This window comes from Desmodus rotundus, chromosome 11 (assembly GCF_022682495.2).
Source record: "Desmodus rotundus isolate HL8 chromosome 11, HLdesRot8A.1, whole genome shotgun sequence".
Classification (NCBI taxonomy): Eukaryota; Metazoa; Chordata; class Mammalia; order Chiroptera; family Phyllostomidae; genus Desmodus; species Desmodus rotundus.
Genome location: NC_071397.1, coordinates 13568545 through 13596380, shown reverse-complemented (window position 1 = coordinate 13596380; position 27836 = coordinate 13568545). Strand labels below are relative to the sequence as shown.

At 42.5% G+C, this 27836-nt stretch overlaps 1 protein-coding gene and 1 pseudogene across 2 annotated transcripts; one reads left to right on the top strand and one right to left on the bottom strand.

Annotated features, from left to right (window-relative positions):
- Positions 1–746: 746 nt before the first annotated feature.
- LOC112302405 (tropomyosin alpha-3 chain pseudogene) lies at positions 747–4339 on the bottom strand (annotated as a pseudogene).
- GLYATL3 (glycine-N-acyltransferase like 3) lies at positions 3030–26851 on the top strand. Of its 2 annotated transcripts, none has more exons than XM_024557587.3 (6): positions 3030–3114; positions 7187–7303; positions 12087–12194; positions 12811–12937; positions 21677–21803; positions 25235–26851. In XM_024557587.3, the coding sequence occupies exons 2-6, from the start codon at positions 7226–7228 to the stop codon at positions 25659–25661; spliced, it is 867 nt and encodes a 288-aa protein (XP_024413355.2). In that variant the 5' UTR covers positions 3030–3114; positions 7187–7225; the 3' UTR covers positions 25662–26851. The 2 variants fall into 2 exon arrangements, with proteins under 2 accessions (XP_024413355.2, XP_045049111.2); XM_045193176.2 differs by lacking the exon at positions 3030–3114 and adding an exon at positions 3619–3710.
- The last annotated feature ends 985 nt before the right edge of the window (positions 26852–27836 follow it).

The window sequence follows — 27836 nt, the reverse complement described above, 5'->3', positions numbered from 1 at the left end:
AGCTGTCATCTAATAGAATTTTTCCAGTCACTTTCAACTACCAATTACCCACACTATTACTTTTTGTTGTTGTTGGAGGGAGTGGTTCTTTATTTTAAAAAGACATTTGTCAATTTTCAGTATCAAAATAGTTGCACTATTGGTTTCTCTTTCTCTCGATCGGCCCCAAAGAGACCACACCAACGGAGAGCACATTTTAAGCCAGGAAGTGCAGGATGGGCACCTAACAGGCCTCACAGAAACCTCACCCGCAAGGGGGCACTGGGTAGGGAGAGGAACTTCAAGATCAGCACACTGCCAGCCCAGAGCTTTCACAGCCAGATGGGATGGCCGGTGTGCCCCAACCCCAAAGAAGCAAAGTTTCAAAATACTATAAAATTTAAAAACTGTTTTGTACATAAACTGTTCAAGATTTCTCCAGCACTAACTGACGCGAAGCACAATGAGACGGCACTTTTAGACACAGCAGCTTCAGAAAAGGGTGATGAGATGATTTCAGATGGCTAAACCACTGGCAAAAACATGATTTTCTTTCTTTCAAGGAGACAAGTAACTGGTCACTCTAACATGATCCATTTTGTGAACCATTGAGAAGGGGATAGAGATGGGACAAGGATTTGGTCTCAGAGAGGTATCACTATTTTAATTTGTTTGGTCACTTCTGATTTAAAAAAAAAAAAAAAGCCCAAAAATACCTTAAAGCTGAAACCTGAACATCTTTCCCCCCCCCCCCCCAACTCCTCCTGGAATCACCTTTCCGGTTTGGCAGGTACTCTGCACAAAGCAATGACCCCCCCATAGTGGAGTCATTCTCTGGGCTCTGTTTGACTCTCAATAAGGCAGGCCCTTCCCTCTTTCCCTCCTCTATGGAGAGGGCAATATGGATGAAGTTGAAAAATTATGTTTTAAAAGTGAGAAAGGGATTAGACTGCTGCTTGAGAACTGGGGGATTATTTGGAATGTTTAACAAATGGTTGCTACAACAACAACAAAAAAGGTAATTACAAAACGTGCACATCACAACATGCTTTTAAAGACACTTTGCATTGTACTCATATTCCCTTAAATGTTGTTCCCAAAGGTGCTCAGCCTCTAGCCCAACCAGAATCTCTGGGAGAGGCAGAGACAGTTTGGCGAAAAAGACATTGGGTGGGGATGGGGGGAAGCAAAAGCAGAACGCAACCTTCCAGTTAAAGATCAGCCCTCAGTTTAAAGGTTAGCTTCTAGCAGGCTGGCCTCAGGAGGAGCCAGGGTCAGAGGGAAGAGCGGTGGCCGGGCAGGACTGGGGTGCTCCACATCTCATTCAGGCCAAGCAGAGTCTGGTCCAGCATCCTTTGTGTACAGAGGTGTTCCTGCTTGGTGCATGTCAGGTTCTCTTCCAAGTCATCCACTGTCTTTTCCAGCCTGGCTACCAATCTCTCAGCAAACTCAGCACGGGGCTCTGCCTCCTTGAGTTTATCAGGAAGAATCTTTATCTCTTCCTCACATTTGTTTTCTTTTTGAGAGTCCTTTTCTTCAGCAGCCCTGAGACACTTCCCGGTCTGGTCCATCAGTCGGATCTGCCCATCCCTCTCTAGGCAACGGGGCTCTGCCAGCTGCTCAGCGTGCTCCTCTGTGCGCTCCAAACCTCCCTCAACAATCAGCAACGTACGGGCCACCTCTTCACACTTCTATCTGCCTCTTCTGCGATGTGCTTAGGAGTTCCCTCTTTTCATCTTTTAAAACTCGGTTTTCAGTGAATGACCTTCATACCTCTCTCGCTTTCATCAGCAGCTTTCTCAGCTTCCTCCAGCTTTTGCAGGGCAGAGGCCAGGCGCTCCTGAGCACAGTCCAGCTCCTCTTCAACCAGCTGGATCCTACGGTTGAAGGAGGCCACCTCAGCCTCAGCCTGTTCCCGGCCCGCCTTTCTCCCTCCACTTCCCGCAGGAGTCGCTCGGCCCTCTCCTCTGCGTCATCGGCCTGTTGCTGCAGAACCTGAATCTTGGGTTTCGCCGCCTCGATGGTGGTGATCCCGGCCACGGTGCCTACCCAGCTCCTGGTCCCACTCAGCTTCCTGCCTCCTCCGCTCGGCGCTCACCCACTATATTACCTAAAACCAGCATCTTCAGGTAAACAATGCCCTACCCTCCTCTGAGCTGTACGGCTCAGTTCCTTGGGCCACAAAGCACAACAAAAGGCCACTGGTTTGATTCTCGGTCAGGGCACCTGCGTGGGTTGTGGGTTTGGTCCCCAGTCAGGGTGGTAGGAGAGGCAACTGATTGATGTTTCTCCCCTTCTCTTTCCCATCTCTCTTATTTTCATCTCTCTGAAAATAAATTTATAAAATCTTTTTAAAAAGTGTCCTAACCTGCCCTTCAGTTGAACTTGACTTTATGGGACATACAGCAGCGGTAAAGAGTACCCTCCCATGTGACCACATGCACATCGAAGCACTCTCCATGTGCCTTTGAGACAGAGGTATGTTTACCGTGGGCAGATTCAGGCACTGTGGTGTGTGCTGCAAATCCCATGTAAATACGCACATGATGCTTGAGCTTGCCGCCGTTGACAGAAGCAAGTGAACTCTGAATGCCTTCTCACTTAAAAGAATAGGCAAAAGAATTAAAACTCTCAAAAAACACTCTCAATTTTACAAGCCTCCTCCTTAGACATTACCCTCTTTTGGAAGTTCAGAGCAGCAAAATCATCCTCTTTGGAATAGATAAAAGTACATAAAGAGTCAATACCTGTGTTATTTTACTGCACCCCATTTGCCTGGGTCCCCTTTCTTTTTATTCTCTTCCATGAGATCCTGACAGACAGATAGATTTGTGTCTAGAAAATGTTCATCTACAGATCAAGATTAGTACTCACCGGCGTTTACACTGTGGGACTAAATGTAACAGAAAGGAAGAGATGGAGTAGAAATTCTTGTGCTGTATTTGTGATACATTTCCCCTGACGTCAGAAACTCCTCCCTTTCTACAGGTGTGGGTATTTTTCCCCCTCCCTCCTCTTTCCACTAAGGACCAATTAGGGAAGTAGGCTTGAGGAATAAATTCACCATTTTGGAAGAAAGAGCCACTGTGTACACAGTGAAAAGACCTCAGTTTCAGGCTAGACTCTCAAGGGCAGGTAAGCATTTCTTCATTAAAATAATAAATTTCTAATCATCGGTTACAATGCAAGAACAAATTGGGGAGATAGAGAAGAGATGAAATTCAACATTGTATAGGAAGAATAAATTTAATTAGGTGCAGAGGAAAAGGAGTTTGGTTTTAGGGTGACTTTTTTTGGTGTTTTTGGTTTTTTACCCTTAGATTTTGATATGGGGAAAATAAGCATAATAAAATATAAAAGTCTTTGCATTATGGTATGGGCACAACTAGAGAAACAGAGAAGATAGGAATCTTTCTAAGTAGAAAATCATCTATCATCTGAAAAAATAATTACTAGCATTGGATTGCAGTGCTTAAAAAAATAAACTTTCTTTCCTCATTAAAAAACATCTACCACTGTATTGCAAATGGTGTATTACAACATAAAAACAGAGACCTTCTGTTTTATTTATTTATAAGAAGAGTCTCTCAGGATACTTCGTGCTTTCATTGTCTACTTAATATTAATAAAATATTTTAGGTGCTTGCTGTGTGCTGATGGACACCTCTCCAAAGAAACTTCGGTTTCTGAAAGTTACATGAGCACATAATTTTCCTTCACAAAGACTTCAGGTAGTGAGTGTTTTGATAACATTTTGGCTAAAGGATTTACAAACATTTACCTTCCAATTCTAGAACACAATTAATTACAGGGAATTTATAACTGGATGGTGAGGATATGATATTCTGACTTTCTAATATAATACAATAGTGTGTAAAAAATATTTTCCTCACCTGTGAGAATTTCTGTATTCTGTTTGTGGCCTTTAAAAATTATGGTTTCATTTAATAAAAGAAAATCCTTATGAAATTCATCACTGTTTGCCAAGTGGATTCTCCAGTGTTGTTTATTAATCATAGTATCTTCTCTCTGTATGAACCCCTAGCAGAAATAGCCCTGATTTTGGTATCATCAACATGTCACCCTGAGTCATTTGTGAGTTGAAATAACTGCTTAGCCTCAACAGGTGTATTAAAGCCAGGGCAAGGAGGATTTTGAATATTTAGAAGCTAGAGAAGTGGGCTTCATTTACAGATGGCACAGTGAGAAGTCCAGCAAACACTACAGTGAAGACCACAAGGACGTGGGACACGGAATCATGTAACTAACCATGTTTATGCCTCTTCATGTTAGCTGCTAGAAAGCTTAGAGTGAAAAATGGGCTCTCGCCTCCTGCAAGTAGTTCCTTTCCATTATTCATGGTCCTTATACTGAATAAACTCTCGGGAACAACACTCTCTCAGTGAATCTGGGACCGTTGCTCCCAGGAAAATGTAGGCAGGGCTATGAGGTTCATACAAGCCTCTGGCCACAGCATTGTTATCAGCAGATACACATATACCTTGTTGCATGTATAGCTGTTTAAGGACATGTGATTTAATACATATTGTTTATTTAGTATCATTGAACTCACAGTCAAATGCATTATAACTCATGCCTGAAGGAAGCTTAAGTAATACACGTATCTTCTCCATAAGATACATTATAGCTTTTTTGTAGAGTTAGGAACACTAACCAGTCCTTTAGCACTATGCTTGGGGGCCATTTTAAACAGCAAAGTCACCAACAGAAAGCAAAAAATACAACAAAAAAAAATCCTTAGCACTAAATCTACCTCTTTACAGTGTGAGAACTGGAACAAAAAGTCACCTTTTTCAACTTGGGCTAATGAGAGACTCAAATTTTTCACTGTCCTGCACATGGCCACAAATGACTGCAAAAGCACTGTCCCTACTGATTTGGGAGGATACAGATACGTTATCAAGCAGGCGAATTTACAAACATGGAATCGACATATAAAGAGGACCAACTGTGTGTAGGGATGTTCTCTATACACGCTGCCTGCTGACCTCATCCTTGCCTCCATGTTGCTTTCGCCCCTGCCTGAATTTTAATTTAAACTGAATTTTTCTTGACATATCTATGTTTATAAGTGGTTTTAGGTCCTTTCGGGAACAAACCAGGCAATAAATAAGAAATCATCAACACATACTCAGAATTCCTCCTCTTTGTACTAGCTAGTGTGCTGTGTTTTGAGACGTGAAAAGATCTCTAGATACTGGATTGGCCCAAAAGTTCATTTTTTTTTTTTCTATAAGATGGCTCTAGTAGCACTTAGTTGTCTTTAACTTCATTTGAAATGATGTTGTTACATTGTATTCTGACAGCTGTCATATCAACAAGCATTTTTTAAAAGCTTAGGAAAATTGGTGAATTTGGGGGTAGCTATTTTTTGGCAGTGAAGATGGAAGAAAATAAGTAACATTTTCAGCGTATTATGCTTTATTACTTCAAGAAAGGTAAAAACGCAACTGAAATGAAAAAAACAAAAAGAACTGTGCAGTGTGTGGAGAAGACACTGTGACTGACAGAACGTGCCAGGAGTGCTTTGCAAAATCTCATGCTGTGATTTCTCACTGGACAGTGTTCCACGGTCAGGTAGACCAGTTGAAGTTGATAGCAATCAAATCGAGACATTAATTGAGAGCAGTCAATGTTCTCCCGAATGGGAGCCAATATACTCAAAATATCCCAATCAATAAAGTTATTGGTGAAAATGAAAACTGTATCTTTTATTTTATGGAAAAAACCAAAAGGACTTTTTGGCCAACCTAATACATGATCAACTTCCCTTTGAATTACTTTTAGTTCATTTTCTCCTAAAAGTTATTGAATTAGAATAAATTAATGTGTTTAACATGAGGATCTACAAGAAATTAAAGTTTTCTTTAGCAGTGATGTGAGCTAGTGAAGTTTTCAGCAGACGCAAGGGATCATGGCTACACTGCACCTTTCTTTGTTCAACCTGAACTCTGAAAACTGGATCTTCTCAAAGCATCTAACGCAGCCCAGACTCTGAGTACCAGGGTCCAGGAGCCTGATTTTCTGGTGCCGCCTTAATCCTTAGTTCTTTTCCGACTCCTGCTGAGGATGCAAACACCTCAAGGGTCCCCCTCATTGAACTGGAGCCTATACGGCTTGGTCACCAGAATCATAAGTTCAGACTCACATAAAATATACGATAAAGCTTTACAGTGGGTTTTAAGTAAATCGCAATCAAACACAGAGTATTATAGCCATACAGAGATTCCACACAGGGAAACTGAGTACCTCTCTCTGTCTGGAAAATGTGTTGTAAAGGAGAAATCCACCGCAATCCAGAAGCACCAGATTCTCGTGTCCAGCTGCGTTATCTTTGTCATCCTAGTGCCTGGCCGGGAAGATTAGGTGGAAAAGCTCTGAGACACTGAATATAAGGGAAAAATGTGTTTTTTCTTTAATTTAGTCAAGACCTGACTGGAATGTTGGGGGGAATGTTTTCTTGGGGAAAAAAGAGCAGAGGAGATGGCGCCCACATATCCAGAAACATAATTGCATCAAAATGGATGAAGTTGCATACTATATGTAGGATTTTGTTGTTGTTCCTTAATTTCATCTGACTAAAACGAGCCTCAGCCTTTGCTCACACATGATTCTTCATCTTCGATGTATCCATTGCTGTTTCTCTCCAAACTGTTCCTCATAATGACCAGATACCTACGCCGCTCAAGTCTTTCATCTGTCCTGCATTGTGAAGATTCTTACTCCAACCTTCATAGCAGCCCTGCAACAACTGAGAATGTCCCTTACTATAGGCCAGGCCCTGTGGGAGATGCTGGGGAGACAGTGGAGCACAAAGCAGACATGAGTCCTTCCTTCGTGCCTGTCACAGTCTAGTTGAGAAAGACTTCAGTCGAAGAAAAGACAAATAAATGTACGTTTACAGCTGCTATTGGATCCTGCAGGAAGAGCTTAGAGTACAATGAGTGTGTCTAAGAGGAAGACTTAACCCAGTAGAGATACTCAAGGTCTTTCCTGGAGTAGGTCACTAACACTTTCCACTTCTGTGTGTCCTCTGATTTACTCATCCCAGTGCTTCCCTATCTTCCTCCTCCTTCCCTCTTCAGAGGGAGCGATGGCATTCAGAATTACAGCCCATGAAAATAGGACTTCAAAGGTTTTCCTAGGTGAAGTATTAACTGGCAACAGTTAAATATCTATCTTCAAGTCTCTAGTTAGGTTTGGAACTGCTGGAGCTCTGGAGAGGATGTTGGTACTCAACTGTTCTACCAAATTACTGACCCTGGAAAAAATGCTGAAGAGTCACTTTCCTGAATCACTCAAGGTACTAAATTTAAAGTTTCATTTCTTTATTATATTAATCTGTGAAAGTCATGTCAGACTGGTGGCTGTTTCCAAGAGGTTTCTGATAACAAGACTCTGGGGCACTTGTTGAACACACAGCTTTCTGGTCCCCACCCGCTGGAGACTGCTGACTCGAGGCACTGTGGATGTGGCCCTGAGAATTACTTTCTTGACAGTCACTCTAGGTGACTCCTAGGAAAATGCAGGTAATGCTGGATTAGATTATTTTTTAAGGTAAATTCGAGATGTAAATGTTTTTAAATGGTGGCATTGCTGGTAAGAACATGGCCTATGTACATAATGGAACTGAAGTTCAGGGGTTATCATTTTTTATGTTTATTTCAAAATCTTTATTTTTGAAGCATTTTCAGTGGCTTTGTTGGGCTGAGGTTCTTGAGCAAAGAGACAGCCCGTCAATGACACTTTGCCAAAGTGGGCAGCTGCTCATACCCCACAAGACATGTGATGAATCAGCTGCTAAAGACGGAGACCAGAGACCTGTGTTTTTAACACCTTGGATAATCGTTATTTACACTAAAATTTGAACAGAAATGATCTAAACAAAGTCCTAGTGCTCTGTACTGGATTCATTAAATGTAGTCATCTTGCTGTATTGATTGTGCTTCAACTATATGTGGTAGGGAAACTGAGGGTGATAACTCGGAATCATGCGGCTGACAAAGTGCCAAATGGACAATCTGACCTAAATTTTCCCATTTTAAATGCTGGCAACCAGGTGAATAAATATGTCAATGTAAGAATCATTCAAACCTATAGAGAATTTTTGTGAGTTTTTTTTAACCAAACTGACAATTGCCAGGAAGCAAAACCTCAATGAGTTGAGAAAATGCTCCAGCAAATGGCAATTTCGCACCTTATTTTGTACATTACAGTGAAGAAGGCACAAGGGGATTACATGAAATCCGTAGGTGATAGATTACGGAAGCAGGAGAAAGCAAAGTGGGGAGACCTCTGGGATTGGATAAAAAGTAAAGTGATAGAAACATTTCTTTTACACAGGTGGGTACGGGATACAAATGTTCATTGTTCAGTCAACAATGAACACAATAATAATAACAATGGGGGGATTCGTGGCCTCTGGTGCGGTGACTGGTGCTTATGCTCTGAGGGGCTGGAAAAAGGGAAATTATCAGTACTTTGTCATTGCCAAGGCATGGTTATCAGGCCTGTTATCCTAGACGCAAAGAGAGGACAGGCTTAGTTAAGGTGAAGACTGACCTGTGTTAGGGAAAACTACCAGCCCAGGACATAACTACCAGCCATAAACGGCTTTTAGTTAGTAAGTTTTAACTGCAGACCGTCCTCTGTGGTTCATTTCAGTCTCTGAATTTATAAGACTTCCATGCAGACCTCCCCTGAGCTTGTTGGATTAACATGCGGCCCCTTTCCTTCAACAAATGCAATGAGATGATCAGCCACATTTCTCCGACATGTTTGCCTCTTTTACCAGAAAGAACTAAAAAGGTTTCAGTGACCTTAACAGGGTCACGAAAGATATCACTATCATCAAGACAAATGATGGGCCCTGGCCAGTATGGCTCAGTTGATTGGAGCATCATCCCACACACCAAAAGGCTGGGGATTCAATTCTGGTCAGGGCACGTACCTGGGTTGCAGGTTTGATCCCTGGTCAGATGACATAAGGAAGGCAGCCAGTGGATGTTTCTCATATCAGTATTTCTGTTTTTCTGTGCCCCTTCCTATCTCTCTAAAATCAATAAACATATTTTTAAGTAAATACACCAAAGATTTTCTGTAATGTAATACAGATTTTTAAAAAAGACAAATGATGGACCCTTGAATTGTAATTGTTATATTTACATAGTCCTTTAGCATACAGAGAATTTCCATTTTTTTATCCTTCCAACAACTACGTAAGATTTTTATTAACCCATTTTATAAATTAATAAACTGAAGCTCAAAGAAGGTGACACAGCAAGTGAAACAGAGTCAAATCTTAGTTCCTTTGATTTCACTTCTATTGCTTTTCCCACAGCAACTCTGCTACCAGGTGCCTAGATGTGGGTGTTGAATTTTTTTTTTCTTTTTCCCGCCTACAGTGCTTGGTGTGTGGTCTTGCCCATAATACCTACTCAGTAAACTGTTGTTGATTGGTCACTGGATGCTTTATAACATAATTACTTATTAATTCCCTATCTGTTCAAATCTTATTTTTAAAGCCTTCTAAATTCAGATTAGTTGACTTGATCTGAATAGCATGTATCATTTTTTAAAATACCTTTCATACTATCTCATTTGACCTTCATCACAACTAATACTGATACCTCTGTAATGTTAATACCTCTGAATAGACAGATATTTATAATTTTATAGATGATGGTACTAAGTCAGTTTCCCGTCTCTGCATGCTAGAGTCCAGATTTAAATCCAGGTTTTCAGATTCCAAATTGAGTGTTCGTTGAAATGTGTGCTTCTCGTAACACTAGTTGAAATAAGAATTAAAGAAATAAAACAGGCATACACGCATGCCTTTTTTGAATGATCTTCTCTTTAATAGCTCCTTAGCTTGGTACTCCCAATTTCTCATTTTCCTTACAGAGTCTCTTTATCCCTGGATCTCCTTATCCTTCTGCAATTACTGCGTTGTTGTATAACGCGGGGGTTTGGTTACATAACAATACTTTCAAAGTACACCTTCAGTTAGACTCTGTCCCTTAGAAAGTAAAAATGCTAACAAAATGATAGTTTTGTTGTTTACCTCCATTCTTTGGCGTTTATGACTATGCATGTTATAATCTCACCTCAGTGATAATTAAATACCTCTCCAAATTTCGTTCACAAGCTCTAACTGCTCATTCCTCAGCATCTTTACTTTCCTTCCCCCAGCCACTTCCCATCTCCTTCCAACACTCACCCTTTGAATAAATAACTATTAGAAGGGTTTGTTTGTTTTCAATCAATGCAAAAATCTTTCAGTTGGTTCCAATCTGAATATTGAAAAGAGTTTTTCTTTTTACCCTTTTAAACCTTCCAATCATATTTAAGCTCCATTCTTGAATAAGGACATTTGGTTTCCTTGTGTGAAATCATTTTGATAAACTTATTACTCTGTAATATATGTAAGATCAACAACCCCAGCTTTTAATAATTAACAAACAAGCCATGTTAAACAATGATTAGCGGAACAAGCCAGTTAACTTTAATTCTTGGATTTTCACTGAGTGTGGTCCATGTCGGTGTCAGCCAGATCAAATAGGGAAAAGTGCCTTTTTGAGCAGATTTGAGTGGGGTCCCAGATTGGATAAAACAAAAGAGATGGAAAATGATCTAAGCATTGAGGTGAGTGATATGAATGAAATGGTGAAGGAGATAAAACAGAGGTAGTGATGCCCTTATAATTCAAATGTTTTCATTGCAGTAAGACACATACTAAAAGTGCACACAACATACTTACACAGCTCAGTGGATTTTCACAAAGCAATTACCTGTGTAACCTCCACTCCAAGACAGACCATTGCTTCAGAGGCTGTTCCCTTGCCAGCCACGAGCTTTCCCTGCTCCCCAAAGTAACCACCGTCCTGACTTCTAAAGCCGTCATTTCATTTTACGTGGTTTTGAATCACAGAAGCATCTTTCTGTGTCTAGCTTATTTTGCTCAACACTGTGTGCTATTTTATAATCCAGAGTATGACTGTGCCACAACTGATTCATTTTTCCACTTTTTATGGACATTTAGATTGTTTCCAGTTTTTGTCTATTATGAAAATGCTGCTACAAACATTGGCCTACAGCTCAGCTCTCCTCGTTGCCACTTTTTCTTTTCTAGAAATACACATATAATGTACAAAAGTTGTTTTGTAGGATAGACATCTTTGAATCTTAGTAGAGAAAAAATTGTATAGGCCACAGAAAATTCTGGTATTACTTTAGTGTTACTTAGTCAAAAAGCATTGATCGGCTATGGCAGGCTCTGTGTATATAATGAACGAGACATAGTTACCACCCTCAGAGGATATTTACAGAGTCTTGATATCATCAAATCCGAAATGCAGGTGTTTGGGGCTTCACTGGGAGGGAGTGTTATTTCACCATCTAGTGAGGTTTAATTGTAATTCAGGGCTGAAGTAGTAGGTGGATTTTACAGGTTATTTTTAGATAGTATAATAAACTTCAGCCCTGGCTGGTGTGGCTCAGTGGTTGAGTGCCAGCCTGTGAATCAAAGGATCACCGGTTCTATTCCCAGTCTAGGGCACATGCCTGGGTTGCGGGCCAGGTCTTCAGTGGGAGGCATGTGAGAGAAAGCCACACATTGATGTTTCTCTCCCTCTCTTTCTCTTTCCCTTCCCCTCTCTCTAAAAATAAATAAAATCTTTAAAAAAAATTAATTTCAAAACCAGCTGAGCATCACAATTATCTATGGAACTTTTAAAAGATGTATAAGCCCTAAATCCATACAAGAGATTCTGATTTACTCAATAGTATTTATTGCTGGCTTACGTACCCAGCACCCACCTGGTAAGCCTACTGATTTAGTACTTCTTACTTGGTACTGTGGGAAACTAAGTTAAAGGAGAGTTTTCCTAGGCTTTCACAGATTTTTTACCAGTTTTCCTGTGCACTGATGAAATAACCAAAGGGGAGTGTGTCTGTGTGTATTGGGGATAGATTTACAGTTTCCCCTCTGGCGGTCGTAACTCTGCGGTAGAACAAGAGGTGAACGGGGCATATGCAACTGCAAAGCTGGCGATGCCATAGCTTGTCTCTCGGGTTCTCTGACTCAGGTGTACGGAGCAGTGATGAACATGAATCGTGGGAATCCCTTTCAAAAGGAAGTGGTATTGGATTCATGGCCAGACTTCAAAGCTGTCATCACTCGGCGGCAGAAAGAGGTACAGTTTTGAAAAGCAAAAAAATAACAGTTGGCACCAACTAGAAAGAAAAGAGTAGGTAAAGGGGATAGTATAACCACAGTAGCCATACACTGTAGCTTACAAAGCTGCATATTTCACCTTGAGCTTCTAATCTGACTGGCTTTGGAGGATCAGACATATGAAAATCCTCCAGTCTGAATGTGCTGAATAAAGTGTATCTTTAGTGTCTAATACTCTCTAGGAGCATAAAGCAGAGACCAAGGAGAGGCTCAAGGGATTGAAGATGTGCTGCCCTGACCACACTAGGAAAGCTGAGAGTTCTGTTTAATTCTTACAAGTGGGTCCATTGAATTGTACCCTTTCTGTTTTTATAAATAAATAAAATCCTAGAAATATGTGAAATAAATGTCTTCAAATCTCCCTAATACTAGAAGAAATAAGCAAAGACACCAAAATTTCTTGCTTTCCCTCACTACAGTATATTAACCACGTTGTCACTTAGTCATTGTTAATAGGTGTCTAATTTTGCTAATGGAATCATCTAGACATGCACAGTTAATGGTATTAAGCTGTCTAGGATTTCAGTTATCTAGAGGATAGGTTAATGTTTTTATGATGGTGTCTTCTGACCTAGGCTGAGACAGATGACCTGGACCACTATACTAATGCTTACGCTGTGTTCTACAAGGATGTCAGAGCTTACCGACAGCTGTTGGAAGAACGTGATGTTATCAACTGGGACCAAGTGTTTCAAATACAAGGTGAGGTCAAGTGCAAGACTGTGAGGTCATCATTAACTCCTTTCTGTCATGTATATATATCAGATACATATTACATATATTTTTACATGTATGAGATATATATACACATATACACAAATATATATCATACATTTTATATATTTAGAATTTATGTATTACAATTTTGTAAGAACACTTATTTTTATTCCTAATAGGCTTGACTTTTTGGGTAGGTAGAGACCATTTAAATAGGGCTGATTTTAAGTGATTTTTTTTTACTGTTACTCTAATATGGATATCAGTGAGTATCAGCATATTTTTCTTATTACTCTTAACCCTTTGCTATTACACTCTTTTAAAATAACTCTAAGTCAGTAGGTAAGCTTTTCTTCTTTCTGAAGCAAATAATTCTAGAAAGAGATAATCAGCTAGCTGATTTGCATAGTATATCCTGAAATGATTTAATAAGAAAAGAACATATGCGAACTCCAAGGAGACAATCGCATGGCTGACAATGCCAGTGGAAGAACTTTAGGCCAAGCTAGAAGCAGATTAAGGGTTTCTGATATTGGGGTAGTTCAGATGGATAGTTTCAGCCTCGGTGTGCTATGTACTCTTTCAACTTTTTATAACGTTTGGAGGGTTAATCCAGGCAATGAAGTTACTGTTTACAGCCGTTCCAGTGAAATACGTTCTTAATCTTTGACATGAAGGCAGGAATTTGCATGTTAGAAATATAAAGTTTAGTAATTTTTTCAGCCACAAATAGCTAAAGCCTTCTCACAAGGAAACCTTGTGTCCATCTGCAATGACCAATGCACATTCATACCCTGAAGACTCGGGATGTTGTATAAAATCCATTTGCAAACGCTCAGAAAGACCTGGCAGAGGATGTTCTAAACTACCCCTCACCTTCACAGATTCACCCCAGTTGTGCTGGGTAGAAGCGAGACAATTCAGAAAAATTTTCTCAACCAGTATTATTTTACTGTAGAAACAAATAAACCTTTTCCTTGATGTGAAAAATCATGGCAGTAATTGGGTGGTGCCATAGGCGCACCACCTTCCAATCACCTGGATCCATGTTTACGGAGAGAACATCCCTGTAATTACCAAGACTCTTTTTTTCCAAAAGTCTAAGCTGACAGCCACAAGCCATTATAGTCATTTAAATGGACTCATTGAGTGTCACTGAAGGTTGGTGGTGACAGATGTGAGTTAGTAGCACCTACTATAGCTGGAGCGGTACAGGCCCTCACTGAGCATGTAAGTCAGGGCAGGCATTACCCATGGCTTCTGAGGTGGTCTCTTGACTATAGGCTTCTCTGGTAATAGCTATTATCTGCTTAGACTATTGAATAAATTCTAAGAGGTCATCAATATCTTCACTATTCGTAATCAGAGCACCTCAAAAAGTGCTGTTTCATTCCCAAAGCCTATCCAAAAGCCTATCTACTGCCATGTAAGCGTTCGATCATTGGAACAAAAGTCTATTGACCGCCGTATGTGTTCCATCTTTTCCCGCAGCACAGGCTCTAGTCGGAGATACTGATTGGGCTGCCTGGATCCATCAAGCACTAGGTAGTGGAGCTGCTTCAGTGCTGAGTATCTAGAGCAACAGCGCCCCCTGCATAGAAATGCCTTTTCCACTTGTTATCTAAGAGCCATCCATAAACAATATTAACTCAGGGTTAACCCACTAACCCACTCAGAGGAGCCAAACCCCTTGTGTTTGCCACGCGGGAACAAGAAATGAAAAAGTACGCAGCTCGCCTGAAAGGCCAGGCTCTGTTGCTCACTGTTAGCTGCACAGACAGGACAGAGCTTGTCTATTTGAGCATTGACCTGAAAGTTTCAGCAGCCTGCCAACTGCTAACCGTGGTCCAATAACTGTCCTGAATCTGGCTTATGCAATTAGCAGTTCCTCCCCTTCTAAAGAGGTAGGGTGGACAAAGGCAGAACTGTAAGTGGAAACTCCTTTCTTCTGTGAGAAAGAAAATGATTTGTTAAAGTGGTAACATATACAATGGACAGAAGAACAAGGTCAACAACACTGGAGAGATAATCAGCAGAATCCAGACTATGGAAGCGCTCCCCAGCAAACAACTTGATTATGCATTTACTTATCCTCACCTGAGGATAAGTTTATTGGTTTTTTAGCAGAGAGAGAGAGAGAAACATCAGTGTGAAAGAGAAACATCAATCAGTTGCCTCCCATATGCACCCCAACCGGGGATTGAACCTTTAGGTGTACAGGACTATGCTACAACTGGCCACTGGCCAGGACAAAACTGGATTCTTCAACAATTAAATTGAAAGAAGGAAGGGGATTAAAAGATAACCTGTAGATCAAAAGATCTGCATGGCAAAAAATAGGTAGAATCAAACTACAGTGTTTTAAGGATGCACTTGAATAATAAAACCAAAAAGAAAACAAGAAAGTGATTGTGATAAAAATGACTGATTATTTGTGGAGGAGAGAGAAGGAGTTGTGGCTGAGACAGTGGTAAATAGAAGGTGGTAACAAATTTCTATTTTGAGGTATTAGTGGCATATAGTTAAAGTATATAATAATTGATTAAGCTGGGTATCTGTTTTATGCAGTTGTCTGTATCTGTTTCATCTTATAATTTAAGTGTTTTTGAAGAAATATTAATGTAACTTTTAGAAAGAATTGGTTCAGTCTGAGTTCAAACAGAATCTCTTTCTCCTATCATCCATACCTTAAGTTTGCACTACCTATTTTTTTCCCTATAGGTAGTCTTTTGAATTACTTAGATCTAATTCAGTGTGATAATATGGGATGCTAGCCACAGCATCAATAATTATAATAATGTTGACATGGAGACCTACTTATCTTTTCTTAGACTTAACTTCCTGAGGGAAGAGCCAAGGCTCAGATATCAGACTGTTACAGAAGAGATGGGGGGGGTTGGTGAACACTATACTATTACCAAAAGGACCTCCCCTTTCGCTCTGGGGGTCCCCCCCACCTACTAGGTTCACCTTGCCCGCCACCAGAGGAAAGACATCTCTCAATGCCGGAGACTGGTGAAAAGGAAAGGAATTATTTATTTAAAAGTTACACAGACTTAGAGTAATGACTTAATGTCTTCATTAAAATGCTAAAGTACTTTAGAATGCCCACAGATGCACACAGTCCTTCCTTCTCCCTCTGCCCAGTCCGGGGTACCGTGTCTCAGGAAAACTAGAAGTCTGTGATTCAGGCTCCCAGCACCATCAGCTGTGTCACCACCACGGGGTCCTCACTCTGCCAAAGCCTCATGGTTCTTTCTCCCTATTCCCCTAAAACTGCATGGTCCTCTCTTCTCATGGCTGCTGCACCTGGGTTTAAATCCCAGCGCCCATCTTCCTCTGCAGCCCCATTTCTGACTCCTCCCACAACCAGTTACACCTGCCAGCATTCCCGTATTCTTTCAGCTTTACTGGGCTGCCATAGTAAGTCTGGGCAGGTGTGTCCCCATGGCATGGAGCCAATCATCTCCAAGCTCTCATGCAGGCGCTGTAACCAGGGGAGTTGCTTCCCAGTCACATCTGGGGTGGAAGTCACTCCCATCTCCCTGGCTCAAAGCATGGCCACAGCTATTTAACATATCTATGAAACCAGTTAAAGGTTATAGATATGTTAAATGACCATGCCAGAGGTTAGCTGCACAGCCTGTACAAAACAGCTCTGAATGGCCCTGCTCCCTGTGTCCCTTTCCCCAGCTGAGGTTTGTGAGGATGAGGACATCCTATCTATATTTTTCTAATATTTCCTGGACACCTTGAGTTCTGGACCCCATTACAAATCCCTGTTTGGGGCCTTCCCCTTGGCTGCACCCTGTTACAATCCCTCCTTTCAGATATACAACCCCTTTATAATCATATAAAGGACAATGGACGAAGGTCTCATCTTCTTGTAACTACTTATGGCTGGACATGGAGGTCGTCCACCTAACCTTGGGTCAGGAGTGCCCTGAACGGGGGGTGCAGCACAGAGGGAGTCCTTCCTGTAAGGGGAAGGGCCTCACAGAATCCAAGTCAGCTGGCTGTCACCAGGAAGTTGCAGGCTCGGTGTCCAAAGGCTGGCATTACTGGACAGTTAGCATCCTTGTCATATTCTGGAGGTGACAGATTTGGCAAGAGAGTTGGAAGGCACAATAAATCATAACCACTGTGTGACGAAGGCAGGGACTTAGGTAAAGAATGGATTATCTGGAGGAAGGTGTACAAGCATGCTACACCTATCCCAAACCCTCCTGGTTCACTACACTTCACTCGGGCTGAGGGGAATATATTAGGATTGCCCTCCTTTCAGATCTCTGGGCCCTTTCTCTCCAGGCCATTAGGACAGAAAAGGGAAAATCAGCTCTGAAGTGAAGCACACAGACTGCCTGAACCCTTCACCAACCCAACCACTTAGTTTAACAAAACCATTGAGTCTCAGGGGGCAATGATGAAGGTGGGCTCCTTAAGTGAGGCCTATATTGCAACCAATGGCTCAGGTAATGAGGTCATAGGCATACGCCCTATGAAAACAAAAGGAAGAACACACAGGTTAATTCACACAACAATCCCCAAACCAGTCTCTGTGCCTGCGAGACTGTTTTTTGGGAAGACATTCAGTTGCAAGGACATCTAACAGTGGCAATTTGACAGGTCCCTCGTGCCTGTAAATTGAACATTTTTGGTGATACTACAAACCCAGTTTCAACTTTCAAATGAAAACAAACTTTCAAAACAGTGAGCTGCACAATTCTGATGTCCAATACTGAGCAATGTGATTTTCCTTGAACCACAATTTTTCTCCTTAAGATCACCCTCATCGTTATTAAAGGGACTACTTTGAGTCCAGCTTTTAATTTTGCCTGTTCGTTTGCATAAACACACCAAGAGCAGCCTGGATCGCCTATGATCTTTAAGTCCGCTTTGCTGGAACTCACACAGGGAGCCTTTAGATGGACTTCTCAGCCTGCCCCTCGGGGCACAGAAGCAGAGCCACACATCTGCCATCTGGCTTTGCCTATACCAGTTGTTTCACTCAGGTCCTTGAGGCTTCCATTGTGCCTACAGGTTCCTTTTTAGCCATTTTTTAGGGAAGCAACCTTCACTCCTTCCTTGGAAAGACTGCCACGAACCACACAACCAACCAAGGTACCAGGCTTTTTCTCATGGGCTTTCACTAGCTCTGCAAGTCAATCCCAGTTCCTCAGGGCTTTCTCGTTATGACCAGCACCCAGAGCATGCCTCCTTCAGGTGTGACATTCCAGTCAAAATCTCGTTCACTAACCACCATTAATGACTTGTCTTAATGGATTTATGCAAAGAGACCTGATGTCATCACTCACTCCTTCAGAATGCCAAATTCTGGAGGGATCAGGTAGGGAGAAAACTATCAAGTGTGAAGGAAAATCCTTTTCCTTCTGATATCCTTTTTATACCTTCTTCATTTACATATCTTATACTTTTCCTTGCTCACTTTCCTACAGAGTGTGAAGTTTTAACCTTCCCTGGAATCCTCAGTTTCCTTTTCAGAGCAGATAAAGAGCAAAATCCAAAACACAGACAGAGTTCCTTAACAACAGTACACAAGTAGAGGCATTCTCTTGCACCAGTGTGTCCACTGGCACCTCCGCACAGACATGCTCTTCCAGGCCGGTCTTTTGTCAGAGACATGCTCCTTTGCCTCAGGCTGAAACACTCATTGGGCCCGAATGACCCTTCCTGGGTCCCAAGTGGCAAAGGCATTCTCCCCAACCGGTTACAGGCAACCTTCACTAGGTCTTACAGGTGACCCTAAACAGGTCTTCAGGTGACCTTAACTAGGTCTTTAGGTACAGAGGATTTCTGATCAGAAACAAAACCAATGGCACAGACATGCCCTTCAGGTCCAGTCTCTTGGCAGAGACATGTTCCTTTGCCTCACGCTGAAACACTCATCAGGCCTGAATGACCCTTCCTGAGTCCTGAGTGGCAAAAGAATTCTCCCCAAACGGTTACAGTCGACCTTCACTAGGTCTTACAGGTGACCCTAAATAGGTCTTCAGGTGACCTTAACTAGGTGTTCAGGTACAGAGGATTTCTGATCAGAAACAAAAGCAAATTGAAACCACATTCCCATAAAACCAGAAAACCAGCAGTTGAGGTTTCCTTTCCTCCAGGTTTAAAACTTTCACAACCTTTCTACATATTTTTTTCCCATTCAGATTTAACCACAATCTTCTTTAATCCCTGCTCCTTTCCCACACTGGGAAGGGCAATACTTAAACTCAGCACTTAAACTCAGTATGTGGCAGCCAAGAGTCCCTAGCATTACAGGCACCTTCCACTAAAAGTCCCAGATTCGCACGGACATCCCGCAGCTTTCTGAAGCTTAGACCTTGCAAACACCCTATAAATCCTTGGACCCCAGTTCACAACCTTCAGAACCAGAGCAATCCCTATCGGAACCAGTCGCACAGAGAACCTGACTGGTGCAGTGCCCCCTCAGCCGCAACACACAGCCCATAATCTGAAGACAACCCTTAGCCGACCACATTGCCCAGTTCCAAGACGGCGGAACTCTCACGTGACCCATCACCCAAGACGGCAGCGCCCATGCACACTGGGTCATCCCAGATGGTGACGCCCATGCACGACCCGTCCTCCATGGTGGGGCACTCATGTGGCTCATCCTCCATTTTACCCAAAATGGTGGTGCACCCACATGGCTTGCTGTCCAATCCCCAACACACAGGCAGGCTCAGCTTACAGAGCCTAGGGGTTTGCTTCCTCCCCAAACCTGAGTGCAGGTTCCCTTAGTGTCACCTGGGCTCACCAAAACTGTAAGTGAGCAGACAGGGGCAGCCTGGAAGCAGCATACCAGCCAACCCATCATCCACAACTCCATTATTCCAAAGCCATGTTCAGAAACAAGTTTTCAACCAAAACATTTCACTTCTCTGCTCTGTTCCCCATTTCGTTTCCTTTTCACATTTCCGGGCGTGATCAGGCAGCCAATGCCCTCAGGAGGGGTGCAGAGAAATTCTCAGAGACTGGGAAAATTCCGCAGTCTCCCTCTCCCACACCTGAGGGGGGTCAGTCCCCACCTACTAGGTTCACCTTGCCTGCCTCCAGAGGAAAGACATCTCTCAATGCCAGAGACTGGTGAAAAGGAAAGGAATTATTTATTTAAAAGTTACACAGACTTAGAGTAATGACTTAATGTCTTCATTAAAATGCTAAAGTCCTTTAGAATGCCCACAGATACACACAGTCCTTCCTTCTCCCTCTGCCCAGTCCGGGGTACCGTATCTCAGGAAAAGAAGTAGAAGTCTGTGGTTCAGGCTCCCAGCACCGTCAGCTGTGTTGCCACCACAGGGTCCCCACTCGGCCAAAGCCTCGTGGTTCTCTCCCCCTACTCCCCCAAAACCGTGTGGTCCTCTCTTCGCATGGCTGCCACGCCTGGGTTTAAATCCCAGCACCAGTCTTCCTCTGCAGCCTCATTTCTGACTCCTCCCACAATCAGTTACACCTGCCAGCATTCCCGCATTCTTCCAGCTTTATCGGGATGCCATAGTAAGTCTGGGCAGGTGTGGCCCCATGGCATGGAGCCAATCTTCTCCAAGCTCTCACGCAGGCACGGTAACTAATTAAATCCCTATTTGGGGCCCTCTTCTTGACTGCACCCTGTTACAAGACTGAGTTCAACATGACTTTCCACTCGCATATTCCTCAAGAGGAAGTGACTTACTGGGAGGAGGGAACAAGCCATTAGACATGGAAGGAAGAAAGAAAGTCAATTTCCTGAGGATTCAATCCATCAGGACCCAGACTGGGAAGGATGGAGTAGGTGGGAATTGGGAGAAGCAGAGCAAGTCAGTTCTAAGTACACAGAAGCTAACCTGCCCCACTGTAAGCTCTGTCAGAACAGACTACCATTCCTGTGTCCCACTGTGGTGCAGTGCCCAGGATGGTGCTTCATATACAAAGACCGAATAAAGATTTATAGATGACATAGGACAGCTGTAATAAGTGAGTGGGATCTGGGTGAGTTAAGCTCAGGATAAATATCACCAACACTAAATTTACACCTTGGTATTTCTATAATGAGCATTAAGCCAAGAGGCTGGAAGAGAGTCTTTATGGCTGGTGTGGCTCGGTGGACTGAGTGCCAATCTGCAAACCAAAGAATCGCCAGTTCAATTCCCAGTCAGGGCATATGCCTGGCTTGCAGGCCAGGACCCCAGGAGGGGGTGCGCAAGAGGCAGACACACATTGACGTTTCTCTTCCTCTCTATCTCCCTCCTTTTCCTTCTCTCTAAAAATAAATAAATAAAATCCTTTAAAAGAGAGAGACAGAGTCCGTAAAGACAGAATTCCATGCTGAAAAAATTTAAGCTTTTACTCTTCCAGCTGTATGGTAGAATATAGACTTTTAGAGCTATAAAATATCTTACCTAATCAGTCTGAGAAGTCAGAAAAATCAAAATTCCCACAAGAAATTCCAAAACCCTAAGGGATATTCCCATCGGAACATTCCATGGGACATGATCTGGATGGACAACCTGGTGGGGATTTGAAAATCCCACACTAAGTTTGAAAATCAAATAGGGAGTGGTTATAATACTTCATATGTAAATACACGTTGGTTAGGATAATACGAGGTGGCAAACTGGCAATGTTAACGATAGTAAGTTTTAAACTACTGCAACAAATTTCATCTTTGTGTTTTCCAATAAAATGCCCACAGGTTTCCTTCTGTCTTTGCATGTACAGGGCTGCAGAGTGAGTTATATGATGCTACCAAAGCCGTTGCCAACTCGAAGCAGCTGGATGTGCAGCTCGCTTCCTTCAAGGCTGTTCGTTTTTCTCCTGTGTCAACTCTGCCAGACACCAGTCTCCTGTATGTAAATCTCGGTTCTGTATTTAAAGTAGCACTTACTGCTATAGAAGCACAAAGAGCAGTACCTGGAGTACTTAGTATCACTAAGGAATATTTCAAGTACCTTGAATTCGGGCTATTGAGTCTGAATTTGAGTCTGTGTGTTTGTCTCTGTGTGTGGATGTGTGTGTTCACTCTTTTCCTTTCTGCCATGTCTGTCTGCTCATAATTTCCTGCAAAATCAAATCAGTGTCTTTGTCCATAGTAATAAATGAACTCAGGAGTCCTGTATTTCCACAGCATGCATAGCAAAATCATTCCTTGGTATCCTCCTTCCCCAAATAATTCCAAATAACCTCTGTTGTCTGAGCCCAAGGTGTTGTTAGGGTTGTTTCGTTGTCTCAGGGAGGAAGGTATGTGACTGATTCCTGTGGAGCTCTTACAAGCCAGACTCGAAATGCCTTAACTATATTACCATTTGCACCCTTTCTACAACCCTCTGAAGTGGCACCATTATCATTCCCTTTTTGAACAGTCGAAGTAACACACAGGAGTAAATTGTACAGCCAGGAAATAAATCCCACAAAGTCTGATTCCAGAATTCAGTCCTTCAAAACATTTGTTGGTTCATGTCTGCATTCTTTTCTTCTTACTTTGGAATCCCTGTTCTGCCCTTTACTAATTACCTTCCCTTCTGCTTAATCTTTCTGAGCCTCGATCAATTTCTTCTTCTTAAAAATTAATCTATAATTATCTTCCTTACCTGTTTTTCATAAGCAAATGAAACATGATAGATGAAAAGTATCCACCTTGGTGAATGTTAGTTGTCTTCACTTCTATGGAATATGTTGAAGGAATTATTGAAAAAAAGAAGACTAAACCTAGAGAATAATGGACACTTTAAGTTACATAAAGCAACTGGACTTTTTATTTTACTTTTTGTTGTGAAGGTTTTCAAACACATACAAAAGGCTGGGAGAGGATTATAATGAACCTTCCCATCAGCATATGGGTTATCCTGTTTCATCCATATCCTCACTACCCTTCCACCCCCTAAATTATTCTGAAGGAAATTTACCAGATTTTATCCCATTATTCTTAAACATTCTAATATGTATCTCCAAAACATAAGAATTCTGAAAAAATTACTACTGCCGCCCTGGTTGGTGTAGCTCAGTGGACTGAGCATGAGCTGTGAACCAAAGGGTTGCCAGTTTGATTCCCAGTCAGGGCACCTGCCTGGGTTGCAGGGCAGGACCCCAGTTGGGGACATGTTAAGGGCAAGCACACATTAATGTTTCTTTCCCTCTCTTTCTCCTTCCTTTCCCCTCTAAATACATACATACATACATACATACATACATAAATTCTTTTAAAAAATTACTACTACCGCTTCTGTGATGGGGGTCCCCGAGACCACCTGCAGGCTCAGTGACGGGCTAGGAAGACTCGCAGGACTCAGCATCTACAGCCATGCTGTGATTTATTCCAGTGACAGGATACAAATCAAAACCAGCAAAGGGAGAAGGTGTGCTGGTAAGGTCCAGCAGAAATCGGGCACAAGCTTCCCAGAGTCCTCTCCTAATGGAGTCCCACAGGACAGCTTAATTTCCCCTGCAGTGAGTTGTGACAACATGTGTTGGGGGGGGTTTGTGGCACCCCCTGCTTAGCATACACCAATTTCCTAGACTCTCAGAAGGAAAGCAGGCATTCAGCATAAACAACATTGATCATACAAATAGGCAGGCACAGTGAGCCACTCATATCCCTTCTGAGAATGGCAGGACCGTCCCTGGCTCCCCCATTCAAATTCCCAGACACCACCCAAGGGCCAACCTGGCAAACAGGCTTTTGTAAAGATAGTGGCCTCAGGCCTGCTGTGTTAACTCTTTTCTGCACAACCCCTTAAAATTCTGTTAACAGTATTTCCTTAAAGTGAAACACAGGTAGTGGTCCCATTTCCCAAATTATCATAATATGTTAGCAGTTTATTTTAAGTATCTAAATAAGGCTCATACATTGCAACTGGTTAATATCACTATTAAGTTTCTTTCTTTTCGATTTCTTACATTACTCTTGTTAAAGAAACCAGGCTATTTGTCCTTTAGAATTGTAGAGTTTTCCACAGTCCGTTTACTGTCATATCTGAGATGTTATCTTAAAATTTCCTCTCTCCCCAGTCAGGCATTTTAAAATCAGTTTTTAACTTGAATTGCTCCCTTCTGCATAGGAAGTTAGACAATTGCCTTTAACCAAGTCATTACCCAAATGTGTACACTCTTTATTTGGGGTACCTTGCCCTTCGGGTACAAGGTTGTACTCTCTAGTGTAACTACTGAAACACTTGGCTTGCTTTAACAATGTTTCTATCTTTTATTTTTCTTAAAAATGTTTATTGTATTTTTTGCAGTAAAATTTAGTCCCCTTATTCCCTCCTCCCCACGCGCCCCACACAAGCACCACACTGTTGTCCATGTCCATGAGTCCCTTTTCTTTTTGCCTTAGCGATGTTTTTATTTGCACTGAAATTTCTGCCTGAGGCTTCTTTGCCTGGTTTAAAGTTCATTTTCAAAAATTAAATTAAAAATTCTATTAAGCCAGTTATTGCTTGTGTGTGTGTGTGTGTTTTTAAACCCGGCTTAGTGATTAGGTTCTGTCCCAGTGCCAGAACGCACAGGGTGCCTGGAATGTGGGCTCACCCTGCAGAACCACTAATGAAAAGAAAACACAGGCTTGTGCTTTATAAACAAGATCCGAGCCAAAACGATCTTACCGGTCTCTTAGCAGTCACTGGCGATGGTCTTACCACATCAATAACTTCAAGAACTAAACCAGCACCACAGACTTCAACCAAGTAGCCCACTTCGGTTCTTAGAAACTGCACCAATTCTTGTCTTTTTCTTTATCTTAATGCCGTAGGATGTTAGACCTTTTTCCAAACCTTTTAGGGGAAGGTCTGGAAGAACCAGCATTTTTTGAGCAGGGGCATATGACTGTGATGTTAGGCAATTCATTCTCTGGGCACGGATGCATGAAGATAGAAGGGGTATCCTAAAATCTCAATCTTTTCCCTCTCTCTCTCTCCGCCCCTCTCTCTAACCAAGAAAAAGACTAAGGGCCCAGGAATCTGGTCTTTTCAAGGCTTCAGAGAAGGTGTCAATAGAATCAAGACTTAGAAGAAGTCTGAGAATTGTTTTACTTGCCTTCGTCTACACTAAGGACAATAAGAAACGGGCATGACATTAGGAAAGACTCAAATTCGAAATGGGTATTTCGTCCTATCAGAAATGAATTCGGAAAGCTTGTTTGTAAACGGGGAGAGATGAAATCCTATCTCTCCGGGCCCTATCTCTGGATGGTCTCTCCGTCTAAATCCGCCTAAAAAGAGCAGTTGTTACTGGCAGACACCATGGTCCTGAGCCCACATTTCTTCTCGTGTCCTTTTCTTCTAGAATGAGTTCTCCCCCGCGACTGACCCACCTGAGTGTCTCCGAGGCTGACCTGCTCAACCGGACGTGGTCGCGGGGCGGCAATGACCAGTGTCTCCGGTACGTGGCCGACCTCATCTCCTGCTTCCCCAGCGTGTGTGTCCGGGACGAGGAGGGAAACGCAGTTTCCTGGTCTCTCACAGACCAGTTCGCCACCATGTGCCACGGCTACACCCTGCCAGAGCATCGCAGGAAAGGCTACAGCCGGCTGGTGGCCCTCACCCTGGCTCGGAAGCTGCAAAGCCGGGGCTTCCCCTCGCAGGGCAACGTCCGCGATGACAACACGGCCTCCATCGGTCTCCTGAAGGGTGTCCGTGCTGAGTTCTTGCCTTGTCGTTTCCACCGGCTCATTCTCACCCCTGTGGCTTTCTCTGGCCAAGGCCACCTCTAGCCCAGGGAAACAACCGCCGGGAGTTTTCTTCCTTTCTCTGAAGATACACATACACCTTAACTGCCAACAAAGAGAACATTAAAACTGGGATCAGGAGAATCTTAGTTGTTGAAAAAGCCGGGAGGAAACATGCAGGACCAGCCTGAGAGGCCTTACCTCTCTATGTCTCAGGTTTCCGCAGCACAGAACTGGGGGACAGGGATTGCTGTGGCTTTAACACAGGGAATTAGCCTCCTTAGGGATGCACTGCAGAGCAAAGGTACTGAGAGGCCAGCAGTTCTCAGCATAGAGGCAGAAATGACAGCGTGAGAGCGAACCACAGGAGCATGTGGCTACGGCGTCATTCCTGCTGCCTGGCCTTCTGCTCTGTATTCCTACCACCACTCTAGATCCCTGCTACCCTCAGTAGCATCCACCTGTGCCCACACTGCTGTCTCCCGGAGCCCAGCTCCTACTGCTTCTGACCCAACCTCCCTGCAGACATTCCTGTTTTTTTCTTCTTTAATTACTGGCTCTTCACATCTGCCAATGACTCTAGCCTATACTTCTTCCCTGAGAATATTCAGATGCAGTGGTTCTCCCTTTGGGTGCATTTCAGAATCGCCAGCAGGGCCAGAGACTCAACACAGACAGCTGAGTCTCTCCCCCACAGTCCTTCACTCAGTAGAGTCTGGGGTAGGGCCTGAGAATTTGCATTTCTAACAAATTCCCACTGCCTAATTGCCTTGGATGGAGGAATGAAGATAGGGGAGTTTGCATGCTAGAAATAGATGATGTCAGCGTAGGACTGGATCTTACCCACCACCTACTCCGGCCTACTTGTCTATAATTGGGTTTCTCGTAGGATGCTAAGATGCGTACACAGATGTGAATGTGGGTATACATGATTAGATACATGATTAGATACACATACATATCATCACATATATAAGTAGTTTTCTTTCATATTTTCTACACGTATGTAAACTCAGAATTTGGTAAGATAATAAACTTTAATTCTCACATTACATAGGAAGAATTTGAGGCCCAAGGAAAATAAATGACTTCGAGAGTATACAGATAATCAGTGCTGGGGGCAGAGCCGGAAGGTTGTCGTTTTGATGTCAATCTTTTTTGTTTTCACTAAATCATATTTATTTTGTGGAAATTTAAATGCTTCAATAATTAAATCAATACATTCATTAGTCTTATATCCTTGTATTTTTTTTAAAATTTGGGTTCCAGTTGTTTGTGTATATGTCTCTTCCAAGGGCAGAGGTCAACGGCCTCAGGCTGTGTCCTTCCATCTGCAGTAAAAGCAGGTACCGCGCAATTGGGTGCATTTATCTGGTCTGGGTAACGTTGACTTAGCCATGTAGAAAATACTGGTTTCTTATCCCGCAGAGGTTCACAAAATTCCACCTACAGAGACAAGGGGAAATCCAAATTTTAGGTGTTTATTCTGAGAAAAGTAAAACTGGCTGAAGGAGAGCATCATTTTAATACAAAATAAGACTCTTTGGGAGGGAATCTGTGCTTAGGTCACCGTGAGCCACTGGTTACCTGGAAACGTCTCCTTGGTGCCAGAGGGAAGAGCACCAAGGAACTGGAGTCCGTAAAGCTCTTGGGAGAATCCGGTCTAGTTTCTGCCCCAAGGATGCTCATTATCTTTGGCATTAATTAAGCATGAGTTACTCCTACTTGATATATGGCAACAATATTCTAGCCTTATTTTCCTCCTAATAATAATATGCCTACCTTTTGTTTAATGTTTAACTATGTGCTGATAACTTTGCCAAGTAGTAGCGATAAATAATTTAATCCCCGTGAAAGAGAAGGTACTGCCTTATTGTGGGAAGTCTGGCTCAGAGGTATTATGACTCACCAAAAGCTATGCAGGTTTTAAAGGTGGCCAAGTCATGATCGGAACCTGGGTTTGTCAGCCTCGGAAGCCTGTTCTGTTAGTCATTAGGCTAATTGGCCTCTTAAGCAGCTTGGAACTCTTTGGCAGCAATTATTCCTTTAGCTCATTGTTTTCTGAGTTTTTCACCTCTGCCCACCCCAGCAATGTACTCCATGTTTTGAAAGGTTTTTTTCCTACCAAATGGCACCTATAACTTTGTTTCTTTACTCTTCCAGATAACTATGTTAGCTATAATTGCTCTGTTTCAACTCTGTTTCTGACCCTTTTAAGGA

What these genes read in the sequence shown, in the direction of transcription:
- GLYATL3 (XM_024557587.3), top strand. Translation starts at nt 7,226, where the DNA reads ATGTTGGTACTCAACTGTTCTACCAAATTACTGACCCTGGAAAAAATG. An exon ending in ACTTTCCTGAATCACTCAAG is followed by an intron (nt 7,304 to 12,086) that starts GTACTAAATTTA and finishes TCTCTGACTCAG; the next exon opens with GTGTACGGAGCAGTGATGAA. An exon ending in CCAAGTGTTTCAAATACAAG is followed by an intron (nt 12,938 to 21,676) that starts GTGAGGTCAAGT and finishes TTGCATGTACAG; the next exon opens with GGCTGCAGAGTGAGTTATAT.